Source organism: Sodiomyces alkalinus, assembly GCF_003711515.1.
Source record: "Sodiomyces alkalinus F11 unplaced genomic scaffold SODALscaffold_1, whole genome shotgun sequence".
In the NCBI taxonomy this organism is placed as follows: domain Eukaryota; kingdom Fungi; phylum Ascomycota; class Sordariomycetes; order Glomerellales; family Plectosphaerellaceae; genus Sodiomyces; species Sodiomyces alkalinus.
In genome coordinates, this window is record NW_021167079.1 from 1765173 (window position 1) to 1782218 (window position 17046).

A 17046-nucleotide genomic window follows, 5' to 3' on the forward strand; every position below is an offset into this window, starting at 1 on the left:
CCAAAAAAAAAAAAAAAAAACACCGACCCTCTGCTGTGCAGGCTTCTTTCTCTCTGCTAGATAAACGGCTTGCGCTTTGCAAACCGTTTCAAGCCTCTACAAGGCGCAGGTGCATCTTCGGGGTATGTATCGCGAATATAAAATCAAAAGAAGAACTTGGAAGACAGTCCCACAAATCTCTAGCCCTTCACCAACTAAATAAAGAGTTATGTTATTGTAGCGGAGACTTTCTCCTCAGAGAGTTCATCCGCCGACGCGACAGGCGGGCTGTCGTCCTTCTTTTCCCGCCCATCCACGGCGGCGTCATCCTGGCTTCCGCTTCCAGACTCCAGCCGGTCGGTCATCTCGGCGTCCAAGATTCCCAGCGTGACACGCGGGGCATAGTCGGTCCTGCCTTCGTTGCGGCGCTGGGGCGGAATGAAGACGTCGAACCATCGGGGGAGGATGAAGCCGAGCACAATCATAATCAGCGCGATATGAGCGATACCGAAGCCGAGGATGTGCAGCGGGTCGCGACGGCCCTCGGCGTAAAAGGCGGGATAGGAAAAGCTGTACACGATGGCGAGGATCGGCGCGGCGATGTACTTGACCAGAGGGCCCCAGAACACGGGGATGTCCCAGTTCTTGCCGGAGCCGACGATGACGTTCAGGTCGCGGCGAAGTTGCTCGGCCTAAGAGGGAGTGGAAGAGAAGAGGTTAGAGGGCGGGGAGGACGCAACCAAAGGGCAAACCATGGAAACTCGAAGGCAGGAGAAGCCAATGCTTACCGAATAGAAGGCCATGTACCAGAAGCGGGCCAGGAACGCATTCCTACCCCAGAAGGAGGGAGCGGGTACATCCGGGGTCTTCGCAAGGAAAACGGCCGCCACGGCGGCGATGATGTAGATACCGAATCCGACGCCGGCGCCCACTTCGGCCGCGACGGCCTGGGCCACAATCACGCCAAAGATCTGTCCACCGAAGAAAGCAAACTGGTACGTCCAGAACGCAGGCTTGCCAACCTGACCGGCCACATCTTTCCAGCGGTAGACAGTGGTGGAGGTCACGCACTCGGACCAGACGACGAAGACGAGGGCCACGTCGTTCACCCAGCGATCCACTCCGGTAAGCAGCCAGTAGCCGAACTCGGTGCAGTACGGGAGCGACAGCATGAGCGAGAGGACGGTGAGGGCGGTGACGACGACCGGGCGCGGGGTCTTAATGCCGGAGTCCATGACCATGGTGACGACGGCGTCCAGCATTGCGAACGCGGAACTGAAACCGAGGGTCATGAGGGTGAAGAAGAGCACAATGGCCCAGAAGTTGGCGCCCGGCATCTCTACCATGGCGAGCGGTAGGGTCTGGAAACCGATGGTGAAGCCGCCGATACGGACGCCCTCCTGGGGCCACATCCGGGTGAAGCCCACGACGCCGTAGACGGCGAAGGCGGCGATGTTCTCGAATGCCACGTTGCTGCTGACAATGGCAATGGCGTCGACGACGGCATTCGAGTGTTTGCGGTTGTACGAGGCGTATGAAGTGAAGTAGCCGAAGCCGACACCAGTAGAGAAGAACACCTAGTGGAAGAGGAGGAACAAAGATGTTAGCAACTAAGCGCCAGGTGCCAGGGGGGACAGGGCGGATGAGAAGAAGAAGGGGGGGGGAGGGGTCGCGACTCACCTGTCCACAAGCCGTCTGCCAGATCTCACCACGGCCGAGCAAGGAACCTCGCCAAGTAGCCCAGAATAGCTTCACGCCTTCTCCCGCGTTCTCAAGTGAAAGCGAACGACCAATAAGGACGACGGTCATGATGATTGGGAGGCCCATGGTGAAGTAGACGACGCGGCCGGTCAGGCCCACGCCGCGAAAGATGCAGAGCCAGATCAGGAACCAGGTAAAGACCATCCAGCCGGTGGTCTCGCCCAACATGGCGATTCCGGGGTATTCGCGGTAGCCGGAGGCGCTGGCATTGGCCTCGATGGGAACCGGGTTCATGATGACCCTGTCATCGAAGAATTCCTGTCCGCGACCCGCCCAAGGCAGCGGGCTGTGGAAAGAGTAGCGAAAGTACGTCATGATCCAGGCGAGGTTCACGGTGAAGTAGGGACCGACGACGAAGCCGATGAAGAGCAGACTCATGCCGGTGCCCCTGAGGCGCCGGTTGATGCTGTTGAAGGCGATGACGGTGCCGCCTCGGTGGGCCTGGCCGATGGCGATTTCGAGGACGAGGACGGGGATAGCGATGAGGAAGACGGCCATGAGGTACGGGATGAACCACTGCAAGCCATAGTTGTTGTAGACTTGAGAGGGGTAGCGCAGCAGGTTTCCCATGCCGGCGCATCCGCCCATGGACGCCAGCAAGAAGGCTGCCCGGGAGGGCCATAGATCGCGGCCATCGGCGGCTTTGGCGGGCGGAGGGGCCAACCATCCGCCGACCTTCTTGAGGACGGCCAAGGCACGCATGGCGGTTTACCGAGTGGACGGGAGGAGAGGGGGTAGGTCAAGAGACGTATCGTTATGGTAAGAAAAGAAAGCAGGTCAGGTCGAGACGCAATGGGCCAGGAGAGTCCCAATTCCCGAGGTTTCTTCTTTTCTTTTCTGATTTCTGTTTGTCGAGATTGTGCGACCCTTTCTCCAGACAAACGATTCGAATTCGAGGACGGTCGAGAGGTTGTTGGAGAGCGAACGTCCACCAAAGAGTAGCGACGTGAAAGAATAATAAAATAAAAATAAAAAGACGAAGAAAGAGAGTAGGAGGGGGGAAACAGAAGGGGGAGAAAAGGAGAAGGAAAGGGAAGTTGGGAAAAAAGATCGACACTCGACCGCGATCCCGGTTTTATTTAAGCAACGAACTCTTGGGCGAAGAGGCCGATTTCGAGTCGTCTGGGTCGAAGGAAGTGGTAATATATCGACCACGGGTTTCTTATTACGTCTTCCCAGGTCAAAACGAGCGGCACAGGTCACTGCCGAAGCTGAACAAATCCTTGAGCAAGGTTCAGGCAGGGTAGAGAATCCACGCCAAGGGTCTTGGGGGCACCCTTGGTACCCGTAGCGGCAATGGTGGAGGAAGATGACCCTTTCATGCACACAACAGCAGCTTGGACTGTGTCTCGGGCACGCCGCGGGGTGATGGTTGGATGGGTCCCCGTCACTATGCGAGTGGGATTGTCGTTGATCGTCGCTCGGTCTTCGCTGCCCGGTGATAGTACGTGTAATGCAACATGGTGTTGGTGCTAACGAAAGAGAAGAGAAATTGGATTTCCACTCTGTTGCAGATGGGGGGCAGACGCAGAAGGTAATAAACGATCCGGGGATATGGTCGTAAGTCAAGTCGTAAGTCGTGTACGGCATCTGGAACGAGGAAAATGTACCGAGTAGGTTTTAGTAAGTGTTTAAAGTATCCATCCGAGTAAGGTATACGAATGTTCGCGTTTCCATGGGGCAGTTTGTAGTGAGTACTCCGAGAAATGGGATGATTGTATTGCAAATACAACGGGAAAATTGCGTGCTTCTTGAATCTCAACCGGAGTGAACTGGCGGGGATGTTGGTGGATGGGACTTGGGTAAGGCTGTCGTGTCGGTAAGTGAGTGTACCTTAGTGCGATAGAGCTTATCCGTACGCGTACAGGTACCAGGTACCCATATGTGGGAAGGGTCGTGCTTCGAGTTCAGGGCACACCCATTAAGCCGACAGACAGTACGACGAAGTACTCCATATTGTATCCGTACATGCTTCCATGTGCTCGATACCTCGTTTGTGTATGTCCGAATTCTGCGTACCTTAGATAAGGTACCTTACGAAGAACCCGACTTGATAGTGACTTTCCTCAGGGCAAAAAGGCGTACGAAGAACGTCGTACCTTGAGGTAGTTTCGAACCGGCGTTCCTATTATATTCTATCACGTGAGCCACGGTATAGTGCTCTCCTATTAGTTAGAGGTGCCCTATTATCCTCGCTTAGAAGGTGGCAGATATATTTAGGACACGTATACCCGCCCCCTTTTTCTTTTTCTTTTATAGATAATATAATTATATATTTCCTGAATTAACGCTCCCTATAAGTATACTCCTATTAATTTAATAGTTATAAGCCTGGGTAGTAGTAGTAACCAGTAACTTCCTGCTAATCTATTATTTATATTTATTTTTATATACTTCTATAGTATTACGGAGCCCTCCTACGCTCTCTCTCCTAATAATAAGCTTTTATTCGCTAAACTCTTACTCGATACTATATCGAATAAGCTTAAGATCACGGCTAAAGCGCTTAGTATCCCGCGCCTTAAATCCACGCGGTAATAGACCGATTAGATCTTCTATATCTAGTCGTATATATAAGGGATAAAGGTCTAGGCACTACTCGATCCTAGCTAAAAGGATTAGCTAGATAACTATCCTAAGTATATTATACTTAAATCCCTGGATTAACTACGCGAATAGTATTCCTAAGACGAGGGCGATAATACTATTATACCTTTAACGTAGGAGCTTATACGCCTTACCGAAATTAAGAATTAGTAGACTATAGCCTAGAATTAAAAGCTTAGTCGCCTTATTAGAGCGCTCGATAAGGCTAATTAACTACTTAAAATTACCGTAGAGACCTCTACCTATTAATAGGCTATCGAAGAGGCTATTAAAAAATATCCTAGCTATAAAGAGGAAAAATAAAATCGATACTTTATATTACGCCACGTAATAAAAGAACTTAAGAGTAGCTTCGCTCTAAGCAGTATTGATATAAAGGAAAAGGTAAGATAAGTATATAAAAAGTATCTATAAGACGCTTATCGAGCTAATATTAAAGTGGCTATATAGTATACGGAGTAGAATACCCTTATTAAACACGTACATTAGTAAAAGGTAGCTAAGATTAAAGGACCTATTATTATTCAGAACTTTCTTATAATAGTTAGATAAAAGTTTACGCTTATTTAGGCAGAAACTAAGCTTTAAGAGCTAATAATAAAAGAGGTTTATAGCGATAAGATTTCCAATCTTTTAATATATGGCCGCGAGTTTAATGCTATTATAAGCGCTCTAACTATAGATAGAATACGCCACGGCGTTTACGCGACCCTAGGAGACCGCTTAGATAATAATAAAGGCGGAAAAAAGCCTAAGAAGAAGAGTATTAATTACCCCTATCAACGCGAATACACTTAGAAGCCAGAGCACTATAATAAGCTAGAGTACACTCTAACCGGAAAATACAAGCAGAGATCTAATACCTATATTAATAATAAGTAGTATAAGGAGATATAGAAGGAGATTAAGCTCTTAAAGTGGAAGAGCTTACGCGAAAAACTATCGAAAAAGGGATAGGAAAGCTTAGAGAGTAGTAGTAGTAAGGGAGTTAGGTATCCTAGAAAGGTTATTATAACTATCCTGGATCCCGCCCTTATCTATACTATAAAAGAGGTCCTTAGGATCTATACCGCGCTCTGACTAGGCCCCTACCCGCTCTTATAGAGTACTTTTCTTAATAATTACGACGTAACTTACCTTATTAATTTAATTAACCTACTTATTCTAGGTTCCTTTATTCCTATAAAAGGATCTATCGAATCCGGTATAACCGACTTTCCGATTATTAGTAAAGGTAAACGGCTTTTTAAGGGAATCCTTAATAAACCTTTAGGTACTCCGAAAGCTAACTTAGAACTTAACGATATAGTTATTATAAAGGGATTTTACATGAATATTATATCGGAAGCTCTATTATATAAGGTTAGGATCTAGTATTCGGGTTATAACTGCTTATTACACTTTAGAATAGCGGAGAAGAGCGTAGTCTTATTAAAGCTACTTCGATACTTTAATATAACTATCCTTTAGTATAAGCTAATTTTATCTTCTTCTTCTTATTCGTTATTCTAACCGATATTATATAGTGTTATTCCGATTAATTACGACTATTAATATATATTAGTTATAGTAATCGATCGACTAATAAGAGCTTACCGATATTACCAACCTTCCCGTAACCCTCCTCGTCTATAAGTCGACGAAGAATAGTTATAGCACTTAAGAGTAGGCTATCTTAGACTAAGCGCTCTACGAGTATTAGTTCGTAACGCTAGGAACGTGTTAATTAAGGGAACTAAGCGGATAGACTATAAGATATACTCTAGAACCTAGGTATATTAAGTTATATCTCGATACACGTTAGAATACCGCTCCTTATAACCGTTTTAGCGTATTTATTAGGATCTTTAAGAGCTACCCAAGAGCTATAACGGTATACAATATCTTCTTATAATAAAGGACGAATATAGCGGCTAGATCTACGTGCTGCCTTTAGCTTCGAAAAACAGTGTTACGGTTTATAACGCATTATAAGCCTTTAAATAATAGGTTAACCGGTAGTTTATATTATATATCTATAAGATACCTAGTAATAATAAGCCCTTAATCGTTAATCTAGTAAGGGATTTAATAACCTAGCTATAGGCGAGTAGTTAAGGGATCGATATAGAAATTATACCGCCTTATATCTATAAACCGAACGGAGGTAGCGAAAAAGCCGGGTAACTAATTATTATAAAGTCTAATACTATACTTAACGGAGTAAGAATTCTATTAGATAAATAGCCAGAAAGCATTAAAACGGTAGCGTTATTATATAATATAAGTCCCTTATAACGATACGGATAGAAATCCTTAATAGAAATCCTTAACTTATAGTTTAGAGATAATACGCGGATTCTAGTAAGAGAATATATAGCCGACCTATGCCCTAATTAGAGTAGTATTTATACCGACGGCTACCGAGCCTATCTAATAGCGAGGGATAAGGAGGCTAGGAGGAATAGGGAACTATATAAGGTTTAACTAAGGGGATATATTAGGTATTTTATAGGTTACGTTACTTATAATATTTACCGAGTATAGATTCTATAGCTTTAGAAGGTTATTATAATACGTAATATATAGTTTAATAAGTAGCTATTTTATAAACTATAGCTTAAAGAAGTAGAATAGATCCCGGAGCCCGAGGCGAGGAACTAGCTTATAACTTATAAAATATAAGAAGATAAAGATAACGACTTTATCCTATAGGCCTACCCTCCAAGTAGATTAATTAATAGCGTATCTTCTAAAGAATAAGTATAGTCCACGGGTTTAAACTCGAGGGTAAGAGTAGTAAAGGCTAAATTAAACGCTTTATCGCTATTACTAAATACACCTAATATACCCGAACCGCCCGCGATAAGACTTTAAACCCTACGCGTAATACTTAATCCTTAGAGCAGGAATCTTTAGGTTATAAGCGTAGAGCCGTAGTCTTCGGAGGAACTCTTAATTAATAATTCTTCCAACTAATAAGATAATAAAGCGGTTACCTAAGAAGATACCATAACCGATACGCTAGAATTATATATACTAGAGCTTAATACGGACACTTCGACGATTTTAACTATAAAATGGAGTACGTAGGCGATAGTATAGGGACTAGCTACCCTTAATCCGTACTATAGTATTAGCCGTATTATAGCGTCCGGATCTAGACTACTTATCCGACTAACTCCTAAGGTGACCGCCTACTAAAGGAAAAAGAGTATACTAGTAAAGGAAGTAACACGCGTTAGTATAAGAATCACCGATCGCCGTGCTTAAGGAAAGACTATTCGGATTAATCCACGGATATATTAGGTAAAGCCAGATGTACCTTTAACTTATACCTTTTTCTTATCTAATTAATAAGAAGAGCGCTAGGACGGGCTAAAAGGGATTTTAAACCTTAATTTAATAATCCTCGGAGTAGCCGATACTAAAATAAATACCTATTTAAATACTAAAAAAGAGGCTATAACGTCACCGAAGCCCTTAATTAACGGCAGGGTTTATCACGACCACCTAAAGGCTATACTAAGGTATTAGCGGGAGCTTACTAACCACCCGATATATAAATAGTTTAACGAAGCCGCGTAGAAGGAGATAAATAAGCTAATTAAGAAGCGTATATAAAGGGAAATTAAGCGCTTAGAGGCGAAGTTGAAGCCTTTTCCATTAAAGTGGGTTTTTACCTATAAGTTCGACTAAGACGGATATCTTAAACGATATAAGGGACGCTTATATATTCGAGGGGACTTTTAGAAGAGCTTAATAATTAAGGGAACCTATATAGTAACGCTTATTATATAATCTTTTCGTATTATTATAGCCCTAACTACTTAGTTTAATCTAGAGATTACGTAACTTAATATTATTAACGCCTTTATTAATGCCTAAAGGAGTAAAATAGGAACGCCTATTATATACGAACTTCCCGATAGATTTAAGTAGCCCGATAAGTGCTTAGAGCTCGATAAAGCACTATATAGACTACGCGACTCGCCTAGACTATAGTTCTAGACCTTTACGGCCATTCTAATAGACTTAGAGATAAAGGCTAGTAAGGAAGAACCGTGTTTATTCTATACTAAGACTTAAGACGTATTTGTTATCTTCTTTATAGACGATATTCTTATATTATTTTATAGACATAGTGCTATAAACGGCCTTAGGATTATTGAAGGGATTAAATAAGGTTTAAGGTATCGGAAAAAGGGGAAGCCGATTAGTTTTTAGGTATTAAGATTACTCGAGATCGCCCTAAACGTAAGGTTTTCCTCTCCTATAACTTATATATCGAAAAGATCGTAGCCAGGTTTAAATTAAACGCTCTAAATACCTACCTAATAATCCCTATTCCCGTCATGAAATACCGGAAAAAAGAAAACAAAGCCACCGCTTAAGAGATTAAATCTTATTAAGAAAAGATCGGATTAATACTTTATATAATAGTTATAATACGTCCTAATATAGTATTCGCCGCCTTTATCCTCTCCCGCTTTCTTAGAAACCCCTCTCCTAAGCACTATAAAGCGGTAGATTAAGCTATCCGCTATTTATTTATAATAAGGGACCTCTCGATTTAGTACGGATCGAGCACTAGTTTATAAGCGATAGTTATCGTAAGCGACGCCTCTTTTATAGACGATTTAGATATACGAAGATCTTTATAGGGTTACTTTATTAGCCTATTTAGTGGATTAGTTATATAGAAAGTAATAAGGTAAGTAATAGTAATAATATCTATAACCAAAATAAAGCTACTCGCTTTAAAGTAAGTAGCAAAAGAAATAATAGGTTTAAAGCTTTTTTTCGTCGAAATACGCTTTAATCTAGAATCTCCTTAGGATATCCACTACGATAACACGTAAAAGATACGCCTAGTAGTCGATAATAGCTTTAGAATTAAGACTAGGCTTCGCTATATAGATATATAGCGCTTTTAGGTAAGGCAGGAGAACGTAAAGGGATTATTTAGAGTCGTATATCTTACTACGAATTTAATACTAATAGACGGATCAATAAAAGCACTTCCACGATAAAAATTCAAGAACTTCTAAGTATATCTTAATATAATTAGTGCACGGAGGGGGTAAAAATAAGCAGTTAAAGTCGAAATTCCCGCGCCCTAGGCGTACCGCGCGCCGGCGGTTTAGTTAATTCAGTAAAAAGAAGGGTATATCGTTATTTTAATACTATAATACTATACTAGACTCTAAAAGTAAATCCTAAACCCCTAAAAGATAATATCGGAGCACCCTAGCTAAGTTACTAAGCTCTATTAGCTCTATCCGGAGCACTATCCTACGTATTAGCTACGCTAGGCACTATAGTATTTCCTCTAGTAGGAGGAGTAACGATAAACCTATTCTCTCGTAAAATATCTATTATAACCCCTGCGAGCTAGGAGGTAGAAGTGCTACCTAAAACAGTAGTAGGAAACTAGTTTAGTACTCCTTTAAGTTCTTCCTTACGGAAGAACTTCTTATTATCCTTATCCTCCATTAGCTTAATTATAAACTTCACCGTCTACTTGAGTTTAGCGAAGAACTACGCGAAATTCGTTAGTCAGAGTATTTAACTATAGATACAAAGCGATAAACGTATCTTTTTATCGTTATCCTCCGAGTCCTTATTAAGTTTTGGACTATAATATAATTAAAAAGAATTTTAACTAAGGAGATAAGGCCGGTAAAACTATAAGTATAGGTTAGCGGTCGTAAAGCTTAATAGCGTATATATCTTCGAGCTAATATAAAATAGAGTACCCAATTACGATGGTAAAGCGCCTTAGATAGGGGGTAAGAACTTATAAAGGGTGGTATATATAGTTTCTATCCTTATACTTTTAGTAGCGATAGGAGCGGCCAGGAACGGAAATATAGTAATTAAATAAGCGCTATTTCCCCGAATAAATACCTTTTACGTATTCTAGGTAGGGCAGATTAAATAGAACCGGAATAAAATTATCCTTAGTATCCTTATTATTATTATTACTGCCCTTAGTAGTCTTCTAAGGAGTTAGCTTAGAATAGAGCAGAGATATTATAGACTAACGCTCGGAAATAACTTATAGAAGCACCCTTCTTAGTACCGGCTTTACCCTTAGTCTTCTTGACACTATGAGCCGAGGTTTTCTTAGCTACCGCAGCACGGGTAACGGCCAAGAGGGTAGGGGGAGCCTAAACGACGCTACTAGTTAGCACGCGCCACTAAAAACAAAGCTCCGATACTCACTATATGGATATTATTATTATTTTTATTACTATTAATAGGAAAATTCGGAAAAATTAGATTAAAAATCGTTAAATTCCTTAAAAATAACGGAATAAGAATTATAAAAGGGAGGATCTAAAAGCTCTAAAACGCCGGTATAACGCCTTTAATTTATCTACGGAAGGCCCTACTATCATCTATTTACTACTACTATTAATAGCAATTTTCCTTTATTATTTACTACTATTATTATTGTTTTTATTATTTTATAGGAAATAAGTATCGTTAAGCCGAAAGTGCCACTAAGGTGCCGTATTATCGATAAAATCAATTCTAATATCGGATTCGGACTCTACGCCCTTAAAAGCACCGGAGACCGATATCGTAGCGAGACCGCAGAAGGCGCGGTGAGTTATATACTGCAGGGCGGCCCGCAGGGCTAACCGAACGCGATACCGGTATACCACTATAGAGCGCCCAGAATACGATAACTAGAACTAACCCGGGGCGCGTGGCGCCGGGAAAGCCCTAAAAATCCTAGGTACTAAGCGGGCGCACCGAAGGCGCACTATATAAACTACGTACCTAATTTTCCGGACTACTAGCTAACAGGGTAAGCGCCGATAAGGCGCTAAAGCTAGTATAGAAGATCCTTTAAACGTAATACTATAAGACTATTATAGGGAAGCCACTATACTAATAACCCGGTAGTAATATACTCCCCCTTACGACTAAAGGGCTTACCGACACGATCTAATAAGCGATTAAGGATATACTAACGGAACTACTTAGAGTAATAGGATCTAAGACCTACGCCTAGGTAGTAAGGAGTACGCCCGCGTAGCGCTAACGGATCGAGATAGTACTAGTAAAGGTTATACCTACCCGATACGCCCGAGAGCTAATAGTCCGATATAGAGACGCCGAGACCGACCTTAAAAGCCGAACCCTATAAGAGATTACTAAGGCGGTTAATTAAGTTACCCGCCGTGTGGATATAATAGCCGCGCGATAACTTCTAAGCGGCGATATAATTCTTACGTTTAAGTATAGGAATAAATAATAGATAGCGAACGCGAATAACTAAGTTAAAGGCGTATTCGGTATAGGAGCCACGATATATAAGAAAACGTACTAAGTTATAGTAAAAGGAATACCGATAGTGTAGCTATTAACTTACGACCCCGATGCGGCACTATAAGAACTTCGGCTATAAAATAACGTAGCGATTACCCGAATTAAGGCTAGGAAACCCAGGAATAATATAGCGTGGACGGCGTTACTAACTATTAAGGTCGCCCGCCCCGAGGACACGGAGCGACTAATAAGGGAGGGAGTCTTCTTTAATTACGGACACTATAATAATAAACCCTATAACCCCGAGATCTCCCTATAACGGTACTTTAAGTGCTTTAACTTCGGATATAAAGCAGGTTAGTGCTAGGCGATAAAAGCACTATACGGGTATTACGGCGGCGTAGAGTCGGCGTACCGAGGGGGCTTCGCGGCATATAAGGCTAAGATAGACCCGAAGAAAAAGCGTTACGCCGCCTATAAGGGGCCGTACGCGGTATTCGACGATAAATACCTAAGTAAAGTAAAGGAAAGGGCGCGGACTAAGGAGGTATATACTAATAGGGTAAGGGGATTCGACTTTAGCTAACTTAAGAAATATAGGGCGGAGAGGGAGCGTAGCGTTTTTATAGCGTCGCTAGATACGATAATAGTCCCCGAACCGCCTAAGAAAAAAAGAAAATAGAAAGGACGCCCCTTAGGGTCGCGGAATATCCTTCTTAGATTATATACCGCCCTCTCTACGCCCACGTAGGATAATAATATTATAAGGTTCCTCGCCTCTAATAATACCTTCTAACCTCTATAAAGCCTTACCCCCTACCCCCGGGCTATACCTAAGGCGTAACTATAAAGCGAAGCAAGCACGGCGTAGCCACCTAAGATAAATAATTAGAATCGCTTAGTAGAATATAAGGGGATAGCGGGATAGAGTATAATAGGCGCTTTATAACCGTAGCAGGTATAACGTAATAACGGTAATAAAGCCCGGGTTAGATAAAAGGAAGAACCCGATTTACCCGAGGGGATATAATTATAGGATAGTATAGGGGAGTAGGCACGCCTTCTCTATATATATAAACGGTATAAGGCCGCTATATTTATATAGTATATGGGTAAGGATTAGGCCTAGGCTATAATTAGAGTCGGGATATAATAGTAGGAGACGAATATATAGGTAGTATACTTACTATACTACGAGGGAGGAGAGTAGGAGACCCTAATATATAAACTTATAGCAGAACCGGAGCGGTAGCGCACTATCCTAGTAGGAGACTTTAACCTAAAGAATCCCCTTTAGGATAGGTATAATAGATATAAAAGATAATCAGAAGACCTTATTACGCTCGCGTACCGATAGTAACTTAATCTTATAACCCCGAAAGGATATATTACTATAATCTCGGCCGATACTAATTAATAGTATAGCACGCTAAACCTTATCTAGGTCTCGGCGGACCTTATATACGTATACTAAGGGGATAATCTAGACCTAATAGGCTTAGACTATATAGCCTAGGTAATTAATATCGATACGGCGTAACCGCACTAGTGTATTATTAGTAAAGGATAAAGGTAGAGGAAGTTAGACTAGGAAGCGGCCTAAAGAGAGGCCTAGAGGCTAGACTATAAAGAAATACCCCTTACCCCGGAAGTAATCGACTAGGTAGTAAACTAAATACTATAGGACCTTACTAGTATCGCGGACGCTATGGCACTGCGCCGCGAGCTAGCCGCCTTCCGCGATAGGCCGCTATAATAGACGCAGGTCGCGCGGTAGGTAGAATAAACTTAAGGAGGCAGAAAAATATCGCGATATTCTAATTAGAATAAAGAAGCGGAAAAGCTAACACGGCGCTATTAATACGATAGTAGCAGACCAGAAAAGCCTCTAGGTATTATAACACTAGGCCCGGATAGTAAGCTACCTACCCTTAAACCTCCTATCTATCCCGCCCCTATAGCGTAGCGCGGGCGGACTAGTTATAATAATATATAATAGGAAAGCGATAATCCTCGTAGAGAAGTTTTTCTCCTTACTATACCCTATAAAAAGCGGGCATATTAGCGGCGCGCTAAGAATAGCGGTAATACTACTTATATAAGAGGTCACGGAAGAGGAGGTCTAGTAGGCTATATAATAAATAATAAAGTAGAAGGTACCCGGGTAGGACGGCCTACCGAACGGATTCCTACTCGTTTATAGCTAACCACTCTATAAGCGACTAGTATAACTCTTCTCCGCGAGCCTTAAGGCCGTATATTTCCCGTAATAATACTATACCGTAGAAATAGTAATACTTAAGAAACTAGGTAAACCGAAGGAAGCTTATACGATAGCCTTAGGGTAACGACCGATATTACTCCTTAGCGTAATAGGGAAGGTCTTTAAGAAGATAATAGTAAGGAGAATTATAACCGTAGCGGAGGAGTACTAACTCCTCCCCGCCGGATAGATAAGTAATCGTAGATACCGCGATGTAACGATAGCGGTTAGGGCTATTATAGAGGGGGTATACGCCACGTAGGAGCGCGGCGGGGCCGTAGCGTAATTAAAGCTTAATATCCAAGGCGCCTTCGATATAGTACTATACTAAAAACTCCTTAAAGTCCTCGCCTAGTACGGCTTCCCGGACTAGGTTATGAAATAGACCTAGTTATACCTTATAGCGCGCACGGCGCGCCTGCGTTTTAATAGTAACACGGCGTATTAGGTAGAAATCTAGGCGGGAGTCCCCTAAGGATCCCCCCTCTCCTTAATTCTCTTTATACTATTTATTAGAATATTCTACTAGGAATTAATCCGGATACCGCGGGTCGTGGTAGTTAGCTTTACCGATAATATAAATATCGTGGCCTTTAGACGTAATAAGGCCGTACTACGAGTATACCTTGAACGGGTATAGTAAGTCTGCTAAAGCTAGTTATAGAGGAGCGGACTACGATTTAAGCCACGGAAGTACGAGCTCCTTTACTTTATAAGAAAATAAGAACCGCTACCACTCCTGCTACGCCTTAAGGGCGCACTGGCGCCGTAAGTTAGAGAAATAGAGGTCCTAGGGGTTATCCTCGACTAGAAGCTTATATTCCGTCCCTATATTAGGAAACTTAAAGCTAAACTCCTTACCCAGAAATACGCTATTACGCGCCTTATAGCGTTAGTATAGGGCTACTGTATCGGGGACACGCGTAAACTATACTAAATAGTAGTCCGGAGCGCTATACTATACGCGGCCCCGGCCTTCTACATAATAATAAGAAAAGAGGAGAAGCCGAGCGGAGTTCTTAAAGGACTAGCTAATAAGTAGGCGTAATACCTACGTATTATTACCATCGCGTATTGGGCTACTACTACGAAGGTAGTTAAGATAAAGGCGGGGGTCCCCCCCCTTAACTTATACTATAACGCCCTAACCGTATAAGCGGTGCTACGTATAAAGGATACCTAGATAGAGTAAACGATACTTTAGGTACGATAAGTAGCCGAAGTAGCCACGTAGCGTAGAAGACGCGGGGGAGGGGTTAGGCCCTACTTAAGGTCCTAGGGGGTATAAAAGTAGGAAGTCGAGTCCTAGCTCTTTAGGAGGGAATTAGCCTAACGCCTTTAAGAGGAATAGGCGTACCGGTAAAAGCGTACCTTACTACGCTAATATAATAGCGTGGCCGTAGCGTGGATACCCTAATTCGACTACACGGCGCTTAGGAAGTATAAGGGCCTTATAAAACTATAGAGCTCTATCCTTACCTAGATTCAAACGGAGAAAATAAGCCTTTATTACTTCCTTTTTATAAGAGGCGTGCCGGAAACAGCGACGCCGTGTTACCGGTACACCGATAAAGGGCCGGAGATAGCGGAATATATCGCGTTATAGTGCCGAGATATATTAGAGGAGATATAAGAGCGCCTTATAGCCGATACGGGCGCGCGCCTACTAATAAAATAGGACTAGCTCCTAGCGCTCTAGAGTAAGGAGACCGCGGGGAAGGTCGTGAAGTGGTTCCTATAAACCGGGCGCCTTCCGGACTTCCGACTAGTATAATAACTAGACGCGGAGGCATAGTAAAGCCCCTATAGTACTAGAACCTCGGGTATAAACACGGGGAGGCGAAGACGACTATAAAGAGAGGTAAAGACGACTACGAAGGGAATAAGTAAAAGGAGAGTAAGATATTTATTAATAGCCGCTATACGACTACACTATAGACGCGCTATATTTACTCTTTATCTATATACTTAGCGGACTTATTATCGTTATTATCGGAGCTAATTGCTTTACTATCTACTAGGATAACCTTATCCTTACCTTTACCCTTATCCTCGGTAGCTAAGGCCGTAGGATCCCCCGATAAAGGAACGGGGATACCCTATAATACATATTAGTAACGGGGTTAGCGCGGGGTCAGCGCGGGGTAACTTATAAGGTAGGCGAGGATAAGCTCTAATATCTTACCGTTACGAGCGTAGCTATTACTATAGCTCTACGGGGGCGCGGCGGCGGGGGCGGCGATTATACTAATACTACTAGCCTGGCGGAGGGCGACGCGATACGCCCGAAAAGCGCGAGTCTAGCGGGTAACCGCCTACTAATACTTCCGGATATTCTACGATAGGATTAGTAATAAGGACGTAGCGTATATAGTACGACAGAGAAGGCGAAAAACCTATAAAAGGAGTTAGGGCGGCGCGGGCAGTAGCGGTGTCGTTATAGGGGGGGGGACTTAATAGGAGAATTAAAGGAGTAAGGGCGTAGCGAGGGTATAGCGGGGATAAACCGGGGCGTAGTAGCTACTACTACGATTACTATTAATATACTTAATATAACGGGCGCCGGCTCCTAAGTCGGGTTAGTAAATACGGTATAGAGTGGGGGCGCCGCGGGGGCGTAGCGGGAATATAACGGGACTATATACTAAGGGGGTTTTAGTAGGGTATAGCCTAGTAGTCTTATACTAGGGACACGATGCACGAGGTATAAGGCGATAAGCGGATAGTAGGGGTAATAGCGGACTATACCGGGTTAGAATATAAAGCGGGGGCGTAGAGCGGGCATAACGATAATAGAGCGGGGAACTTATAGTAGAAGGCTAAGGGGTAGCCGGCCCTTTACCCTTATAGGCGCCGGCACCGGCTCCCCCTTTAGTAATAGAGGTCTTATTACTAGATATCTAGAGGGGTAGGAGAGTTAGACCGAGGCGGGCGTTACGGGAGCGGAGCGGGGGCGGCGCGAGGATAGCGCGACCCGGAACCCCGTTAGATCCCTTACTATATAGCCGAATAGCACCGGGGATCCCGTATAGGAATTCTAGGGCCGTACCTATATCGTACCGACCGCGTAAAACTTACCTTAAGAACGATAGCTTAAAGGAGGAAAAGAGGAAAGGAGGAAAAGAGGAAAGGAGGAAAAGAGGAAAGGAGGAAAAGAGGAAAGGAGGAAAAGA

General features: G+C 43.3%; 1 protein-coding gene across 1 annotated transcript; it reads right to left on the bottom strand.

The window, feature by feature from the left end:
• Positions 1-90: 90 nt before the first annotated feature.
• SODALDRAFT_374579 (SNF-domain-containing protein) lies at positions 91-2862 on the bottom strand. Its single transcript, XM_028614683.1, has 3 exons — positions 1660-2862; positions 768-1556; positions 91-671 (listed from the first exon to the last, which is right to left on the bottom strand). Exons 1-3 carry the CDS (start codon positions 2440-2442, stop codon positions 207-209), a joined length of 2037 nt encoding a protein of 678 aa, XP_028470031.1. The 5' UTR covers positions 2443-2862; the 3' UTR covers positions 91-206.
• Positions 2863-17046: the final 14184 nt, after the last annotated feature.

Coding starts and splice junctions, on each gene's coding strand:
- SODALDRAFT_374579 (XM_028614683.1), bottom strand. CDS start 2,442: ATGCGTGCCTTGGCCGTCCTCAAGAAGGTCGGCGGATGGTTGGCCCCT. Junction 1,557..1,659: donor GGCAGACGGCTTGTGGACAG/GTGAGTCGCGAC, acceptor CTCTTCCACTAG/GTGTTCTTCTCTACTGGTGT. Junction 672..767: donor GGTACATGGCCTTCTATTCG/GTAAGCATTGGC, acceptor ACTCCCTCTTAG/GCCGAGCAACTTCGCCGCGA.